The 9136-nt window shown below is 33.7% G+C and overlaps 1 protein-coding gene across 1 annotated transcript; it reads left to right on the top strand.

Annotated features, from left to right (window-relative positions):
• The first annotated feature begins 610 nt into the window (after nt 1–610).
• LOC18608674 (xanthohumol 4-O-methyltransferase-like) lies at nt 611–2691 on the top strand. The gene is made up of 2 exons (XM_007043481.3): nt 611–1507; nt 2302–2691. The coding sequence occupies exons 1-2, from the start codon at nt 746–748 to the stop codon at nt 2599–2601; spliced, it is 1062 nt and encodes a 353-aa protein (XP_007043543.2). The 5' UTR covers nt 611–745; the 3' UTR covers nt 2602–2691.
• The last annotated feature ends 6445 nt before the right edge of the window (nt 2692–9136 follow it).

The following is a 9136-nucleotide window of genomic DNA, read 5'->3' as shown; positions in this document are numbered from 1 at the left end:
GGCTGCCTCTAACCTCCAGCAATATAATCCTGTATTTAAGATAAGATTTCGTGTTGGACTATTCAATAAAAAATTGTTTTTTCTATTTTTGAAGTTTTACGCCGATCAGAAGCACTTAATTAATGCCAACAAATCTCAGAAGCCGTACTCACTACTGTAGCTCTAACAAGCGAATAATTGGCAGGCACATTGCATGATTTGGTTGGATATGCTGTGGAGTATGTAAGAGATATTGTGGCATTGAAAGATTGATTGGGATCCAGCGTCCACAAGATTTATTCAAACTAACCATGATGCTGCATTTCCAAATTTTTGACCCTTTTCAGTGTTTGTAAAATCCTAAATCTTAATGGAGTAAACCTGACTTTATCATCATAGTACTTTGTCATCCAATTTTGTTAACCGTGAAATTCATCAACAGCTGTTTCTTTTTTTTTTTTTAATTTTTAGAAAGGAATAATAGGATATAACATTTACCTTGTGCCTAATAAAGTTGCTTTATTTGAAAATTATAAAGATTAAAAATTAGAAATTCTACTCATCAGTTGAGTAAATAAAATGTTTTAAATTAAAACTACTCTCTCCGTCCTATGATTATTAATTAGTGTATGTCCTAATTTGTATTTCCTACTTCCTATAGCAACTTCAGTTGTTATGCCATTTCTCCAGCGTCATTATTCTCTTCCTCTCCATCGTTTTCTGAGAATTAAGACAAATCAATTCTCTGGAACAAGAGAGAGAAATAATGGAAACAAGCAAATTCGGTGAGGCAACGCTGCAAGGCCAAGCGGAGATTTGGCAATACATGTTTAGCTTTGCAGATTCCATGGCGCTTAAGTCTGCTGTGGAGCTCCGCATAGCTGATATAATACACTCTCACGGTGGCGCCATCACTTTGTCACAAATAGCTTCATGCATTGGCGGCTCTCCTCCTCCGGATAACTCCTACCTTGCTCGCATCATGAGATTGCTCGTCCGTAGAAAGGTTTTCTCCGTCCAGAATCCATCAGACGGTGGAGAGCCTCTGTACGGCCTGACTCTCTCGTCTACATGGCTTATACATGACTCGGACCTAACCCTGGCGCCCATGGTACTGATGGAGAACCATCCATGGCAAATGGCTCCTTGGCACTGCTTTAGCGAATGTGTGAAAGAAGGTGGAATTGCTTTCAAGAAGGCTCATGGCCGTGAGATATGGGACTTTGCATCTGAGAATCCTGAATTCAACAGGCTTTTTAACGATGGCATGGCATGTACATCCAAGATTGTGACCAGGGCAATTCTGACAGGGTACAAAGAAGGGTTCAGCTGCATTGGATCACTGGTTGACGTTGGAGGTGGGATCGGAGGCTTAATATCTGAGATTGTGAAAGCAAATCCGCACATCAAAGGAGTGAACTTCGATTTGCCTCATGTCGTCTCAACGGCACCGGCATACCATGGGGTCTGCCACGTTGGCGGTGACATGTTCCATGCCATTCCAGATGCTGATGCAGTCATGATGAAGGTACTTAAATCATGGATTTAAATGTTCAGAGTATCGAAGTTCAAATAGTATCAGTACTTAAGCCTCAAAATAATCTCCATCTTTTCTTTCTGATGGAAAATTTGAGCTATGTAGAATAGGAATATTTCGGATTTCAAAAAACATTTCAGCCAATTAATTATCCATTTTTTTTTTGTAGAAAGATATGAAGGAAATTTTGCCAAAGATCACAGTAGAAATAGTGCTGTTGGGGGTTCTGTCTTTGCGTAATTAATGCGGAGGAGAGAGTTTATAAAATACGTTTTGGTTCCGTCGGAGAACTTGGAAATAAATGTTGCTGTGAGTTTGAGTTTTTGTTTTTGTTTATGTTTATTTTTAAATACTAATACTATATATTAGTATCAAAGACGACTCTAGATCCAGTGGCTAATCAAAAGGACGTAACTATTGGCATGATTTGATAATTTGATATTTGAACTCAAAATCACATCAAATCTTTTCCTTTCTAAAGCAGTCCCGGAGTTAGTGAGCATGCTTTTTTTATAATTATCATTTCTTTGCTCTTTGTCTAAGTGGAGGGCAATGGGAAAAAGTTACAGCTAACATTGTGGTTGCAAATCCTTTTCAAGAAACTAACAGTGTTTTCTTGTCATGGCAATCAATATCAATTTAACAGTAGTAGAAGATTCATGCCATGAATTTTAATTTGGATGCCTCTATAGCTAAGTTCTACACGGTTTGAAATCATGAGAAAGCCGGAATTAATATAAAGCCCATTCTGATGTGGACACTGTTCTAATTTTTGTCTTGTGCAGTGGATATTGCATGATTGGGGCGATGAGGATTGCATCAAAATTTTAAGGAACTGCAGGAAAGCAATACCAAGAGAAAATGGAAAAGTAATTATTGTTGAATGTGTTCTGAAACCAGATGGAACGGACCCGTTTGATGACATGGGGTTCATATTCGATCTCCTAATGATCGCACACTCCTCTGGCGGGAAGGAGAGAACCGAGCTCGAATGGAAGAAAATCTTTGAAGAAGGAGGCTTCCCTCGCTATAAAATCATCAACATTCCTGCCTTTGCATCGATCATCGAAGCGTATCCCGAATAGCACGAGAAATTAATTCCTTGTTGTTGTTGTTGTTGTTTATGTTATGGCATTTAGCATAATGCATGCAATGGTGACTGTCCGTTTTGTGAATCTGCCTTTTTCTATTCACTATCTGTCCAATTTGAATAAAGAAAAGAAGCCAAAATTTGTGACATATTGGTTCAACTAAAATACTGAAACTCCACCATCATGTAAATCAAGACTCTTTGTTTGGTTATTATTACTTTTATTACTATTTGACTTTTTGCTAATTATTTTTACTATCGAATTATAAATCAAAATCAGACAATAGAAAACAATTATAATGATTAAAAATTAAAAAATGGAATATGTTATTTTCCCAAAACATATAATTATAAATTTTAATGACTGTTTGGTTTTAAGTAATAATTAATTCCCAACTCGTTTTTCATTAATATTTATTTTTTAAAGCAAAAAAAAAATAATAAAAGGAAAGTAAAAATGAAAATGTTAGCAAGTAATGGAATTAAAATTTTAAATTTTATGTCATCTTATTTCAATTATTTGCCTTTTTGAGTTAAGTAGTACTCAGTACTAACCTTCAAAACAACTTGGTTCACAAATGTGGTATAAATGGCGAGATGAACACACCTAAATGAGTATGCCCAATAGTACAATGTCGGCTTTCTAACTTAAAATCCATGAAAAAAGGGTGGTGGATGGCTGGAGCCTTGTCCCACTGGAATCCACCCTAAACTCATCATGGGTGAACTGTGAAGCATTGCGGGAATGGGTTTAATTAGAGTTTTGTCCTGGTTTAGAAAACAATTCACACAAAGCTACCTCTTTGCTGGCAAAATAAGACAAATCCAGCTGAGTTGTCATATACCAGTTCATAGGTAAAAAAGATAAAATTACATGGTGACTGATCTCAACAATAATGGCCAGGAATATTTGGGAAGTTGTTAAATGTCAAAACCCGGAATCAACAAAATGTTTAATGAAGCCATGGCGTGTACGCTAGGATCACGTTGAAAGCTTCTAATCTCGGGGTATAAAGATGAGTTCAGCAACATAGGACCCCTGCTAATCTCGGGGTATAAAGATGACGGTGGTGACTGATCTCAACAATAGCGGCCAGAAATATTTGGGAAGTTGTTAAATGTCAAAATCCGGAATCAACAAAATGTTTAATGAAGCCATGGCGTGTACGCTAGGATCACGTCCAAAGCTTCTAATCTCAGGGTATAAAGATGAATTCAGCAACATAAGACCCCTACTAATCTCAGGGAATAAAGATGACGATGGTAATTGATGTTGTCGATTTTGCATACGCAAGTATACATATCAAAGAAGTAATATAGTGATCAAATAGAGTATCATTCTCACGGAGATTTGTTCTTAAATTTTTACTAACTATTAAAATCTTATAACAAATCAATCTTATTTAAATAATCAAAATTTACAGAAAATTAATTAGAATAAAATTAAAATAAATACTAAATTAACTAATAAACTAAATAAGTTGAGAAAAACAGTATATTAAAGACGTATGATTATGGGTTCATTTAACATTTCATCCGAAATCAACTTTTCTTGTTATTTACTTTTCCTGGGTGGTTTTACTAACATAAAATCCAAAGCTATGAACAAGTCTCCGTCGAGTTGCTTGTACAAATGCCTAACTTAATTAGTTCACTATATGTCTATAGGAATTAATTAAATTAAGTTCATTTCACAAGTGTCCTAATGTGGATATGTATGGCAATTGGCGTATATCTATCCGAATCGCGAATCAGATCACCTAAGTGTCGTAAACATATACTATTCAAACTTTAGTCCAATCTAAAATCTCTCTGTTAAGTTTCAATTGGATTCATAAATCAGTTAATTGTTAGCCAAGCAATCAAAAGTATTAAGAACAGATTTGAATAAGCAAAACTACACTCATTCATGATAAATAAAAAAAACTAATATTCAAACTACATGTTGAAATCCACCACAATCTTAGAAAGATAATTTAGGTCATAATAATAAATAAAAACAACATCCAAAGAAATTTAGCTATGAATCCAAGTCAAAGAAAATAAGAAAAACACAAAAGTAGAGATAGAAATTAATTATTGAAGCTTTATGATCTCCATTTTCTTTCAAATTCTCTTGTTTTCTTGCTTTGTTCTTGGCTCCAAATCTCCAGAATAGTTGCTTGCTGCCTCCTCTTTAAAACCTTTGAAAAATGTCCTTTAAATAGGCTCCAAGTAACCTAATTTCCAAAATCCTGTCAAATTTTTATTTTTGAAAAATCGCCCAGCGTCGCGGCCTTGATTTTTTGGTGCCACGGCATTGGTTTTTTTTTTTTGCTACAATAGCGCTGCAGCGCTGAGCTCTCAAGAAAATTATATAGTGAGCTTCCTTTCACCGGCGCTGTAGCCTTGTTCTCTCAGTGCTGTGCCAGTCTATCAACTTCGAACGTGATTTTCACCCTGATCTGCTCCGAACTGAGAAAAGCAGTAGACATAAAAGTTGTAGCCCTATCTCTTAGCTTTCCGATGGATTAAGAATAATGTCAATTGAACTTCTGGATTGAAAGCTATGCTCCAAATACTGAATCATATTCAGTCCATCTGTACTGCTGCAGTGCTCTAAATTAGACAAATATTTTGACCACGATCTAATTCGAACTGGGTGAAGTGGCAAACATAAAAGTTGTAACCCTTCCTCTTAAAGTCTAGTGGTCCAAGAATCACTTCATTTGAAGTTCTGTAGATAGATATATTGTCAAAATACTGCAACATATATGAATAAAGCTATCACCATACTTGCATGGATTTTCATCAAATGAGCATTTTTCATTAAATTTCCTATAAAAGCAATAAGAGAAATTACCAATACTACTCTTAAAGTAATTTAAAACAAAATAACATAAAATTTAACTAAAATAACTTAAATTAACTAGTCAACATATAATCAAACTTAAACTAGAAAAACACCTAAAATGTTACAATTCGAACAGAAAATCTCAAAGATCTAACTACTTAAGCCCCTCAAAATGTGTCAAAATAACTCGATATAATAGAGTTATCAACTAATCTAAAAAATAATGGCTAGGAATATTTGGGAAGTTGTTAACTGTCAAAATCCAGAATCAACAAAATGTTTAATGATGATATGGCGTGTATGCTAGGATCACATCGAAAGCTACTAATTTCCAAGTATAAAGATGAGTTCAGCAACATAGGACTGTTGGCTTCATTAGTTTTTTATGATAATAAAACATTCCCATTCATTTGTGTCTAATATCTCTACTTAAGTGTGCAGGACAAAAATTGTATGCAAATAATAAATCAATTCGTCAAAAGTGTATATAAAAAATCACATGAAAGAGGAAAAATGATTGATCAACAAAAAGGAAGGTCTTTAGTTGAATAATGAAGAGCATTGGTTAGCTAAAATTCAAATTGGAGAAATGGCGGGTTGAAGAATATTGAAAAACAAAACCAACTTAGTCGACCAAGAAATAAGTTAGTCGACTAAGTGCTCTTTGCCAGAAACTAAGACCAGAAGACAGAACCAACTTAATCAACTAAGAAGAAAGTTAGTCGACTAAGAGCTCTTTGTTTGCAATTTGAACCTGAGCACTAGAAGACAGATTAACGGCTAAAACCATCTCTCAACTATTTTCAACGGCCATAAACTGTCAAACTGCCATAAGAGTTGTTTCTCAAAGTATAAAAGGGTCTTCCAACGGCTAGAAAACGTATAGAGAGAAAATTGAAGGTTTCCAAAAACACAAAAAGAGTTGAAAAACTAGAAAACACTTACTGCACTCAACTCTTATCTTTGTAATTATGATCTGCACTTTATTTGTACCACTTAAATCAACCTTGTGATCATAGGTACACTCCTTTTACTTCTCTTCTTATATACTTAAAGTGAGCGAGTCACTCTAAGCGATTTATTCAAGCTTGGATTGCTTGATTGAGTGTATAAGTTCTAACTTAGCCTTGAAAAGTTAGTTGCTAGGTTTTGGTTGATCCCGTGAAAAACCATTGTTGTAGGTTGTGGTTGAGCCTTTGAAAAACCACTTTGGGTTTTGGTTGAGCCCATGAAAAACCATTGTGAAAGGTTGTGGTTGAGCCTTTGAAAAACCACTTTAGGATTTGGTTGATCTCGGTAAAAACCATTGTAAAAGGTTTTGGCTAAGTCTAGTAAAAGCCACTGTAAAGCTTGGTGAAAGCTTGTGAATTTCACCGGTTCATAGTGGATTGTTTTGAAAAATCCTTGGTTGAACAATCAAGGTAGTGGATGTAGGTCTTGGACCAAACCGCTATCAATTGTTACACATTGTCTACTTTGTTTTTATTTTTATTGCTTTTTAAATTAGTTCATCATCTTGCTAGGAGCCAAAAAGTGTTATTCACCTCTCTTTAGCACATTTATTTGGGACCAACAAGGACCCTTGCTAATCTTAGGGTATAAAGATGAGTTGAGCAACCTAGGATCGTTGGTCAATGTTAGAGGTGGGACATGACACATGGTAGCTGAGATTGTTAAATCCTAATCTCAGGGTATAAAGATAAGTTGAGCAACGTAGGATCATTGGTCGATGTTGGAGGTGGGACAAGACACATGGTAGCTGAGATTGTTAAATCCTATCCACATATCAAGGCGATCAACTTTGATTTGCCATAGTGCTGGTGCATGATGGGTATTCATTTGTTGGAGGCCATTCCAAATGCTGATGTAGTCTTAATAAAGGTAAGATTTTCTCTTCTTCTTTCCCTAACTACTAAAGCTAAGATAAAGTTTGTATAGATTATAGAACCCAAAATCGCAAAATGAAAATAAACCAATTAGGCATAAACTTTGTCTGAAACTGAGTATTCCTCTGATTTCCTTTGTTTTTATTCTTAAATAAAAATCATATATCTAAACCAATATTAATTACTAAAAAGTTACATTTGACTACAGTCAGCTGAATGTTGAGTAACTATAAATATAATTAATAGTTCAATCTTAATTTTTTTTGTAGAGGATATTGTTGTAAAGAACATGATAAAGTTGGCAACAAACACCAAGTCAGCAACAGAAGTTAACTCCAAGTTAATAACAACTTTTGCAAATTATCTGTAGATTACTAAATCAACTCAAGTCACTAAATCAGCTGATTCTATTTTATTCAAATTGTAACAACAATTTGAACTTGTATTTAAATTATGACAATAATTTGAATTTATATTCAAAATAACTTGTACTTGTGTATATATATACATTTACAATAAATCAATAAAGGTCAGCTGATTTAATATCATTGTTTGTCAATATTTATATGGTATTAGAGCATTTTGCTTATCTAGCTTCAATCCATTTTTTTTCCCATGGCTGTCATAAATTTTTCACTAACCACTTTAACCAATTTTGCATGTAGTATTCATAAATTCAAGATCAAATTTCAATTCAAATGCAAGCTCATCATCAAGTGGATTTCCGTGTGTGTGTATGATCTTTTCACCAAGAACATCATACAATTCAAAAAAGTTTATACGCATGCAAAATTCAAATTAGTGCTAGAGTTCCATAGGTTTGCTTTTCATCTCTCTCTCCACTAACGTAGACTAACACTTAATTAACGATCATTAGGTCTTTATCAAGCTTGTAATGTATATCTAGGTTCAAGGTAAGATATGGAATATTAATGTGGCTCAAATCACCCAAAGCATATAGTCATTCTAGGACTTATAAAGAGCTTTATTTTCCTTCACTAAGTACACCCTTTATTTATCAAAATTTTCTTTTGTTCAAAACTTCATCCATTTTCTTTTTTTTTTTGCCCTATTTCTTTTTCTCTTTCTCAATATCACACCCCCGGAATTATTTCTTTTATTAGGTAGTGAGATGAATATAATCATACTTTTGATCTTTTAATCACTTTTGATCTTTACTCCCTTTTTCACTATCTAGCTCATTACACTTCCTAAATTGACTTATGTACTTAGAAGTGAAGGGTATAACAAATTGAAAATTCTTATGTAAGGGTTTATGTTAATAATCAAGTATTTAAATAAAGAAAAAGGTTACATTAGGCTCAAAAGGGTATTCTAGGGATAAATATATATTAAGGTGGCTCAAAAGACTCAATTGGTTAAAAAATGGCCTAAATCATTTCCTTAACTACGTATAGCCTAAGAATTCTCCTTGAGAGAGAATCAAACAAATTTTAGAACTCAATATATAATTCAAGATTTCACATTCTAATAAACCTTCTCTAGATATGCACAATGAATCTAAGAAAAAAACATGGTGCTCAAATTAAGTGGAAATCTCATCTTAACAATGAAGCTTAACATAAGAATTTACATAATGCTCAAACAATATTCACATGTTTCAAAGAATCAAGATAAGAATATAATTGGTTCTCATCATTGGATAGGTAAATTAAAAGAAATTGGTGCAATTAAATCTAGTTCAAATTCTTAAAACATGTAACAAATTAAATGATAAATAACTTAACTAAACTTAAGGTCTAAAAACATAACTGCAAAACAAAGAAAACAAAACTTTAAAACTAAAAATT

This window comes from Theobroma cacao, chromosome 2 (genome assembly GCF_053813885.1).
Source record: "Theobroma cacao isolate CCN51 chromosome 2, ASM5381388v1, whole genome shotgun sequence".
In the NCBI taxonomy this organism is placed as follows: domain Eukaryota; kingdom Viridiplantae; phylum Streptophyta; class Magnoliopsida; order Malvales; family Malvaceae; genus Theobroma; species Theobroma cacao.
The sequence above is the reverse complement of the archived record's forward strand: the minus strand, read 5'-3'. Positions and strand labels throughout refer to the sequence as shown.

Bases quoted from the DNA above. Each gene is read 5' to 3' on its own strand.
- LOC18608674 (XM_007043481.3), top strand. From the start codon at position 746: ATGGAAACAAGCAAATTCGGTGAGGCAACGCTGCAAGGCCAAGCGGAG. The intron at 1,508-2,301 runs GTACTTAAATCA...TGTCTTGTGCAG, and splicing joins CTGATGCAGTCATGATGAAG to TGGATATTGCATGATTGGGG.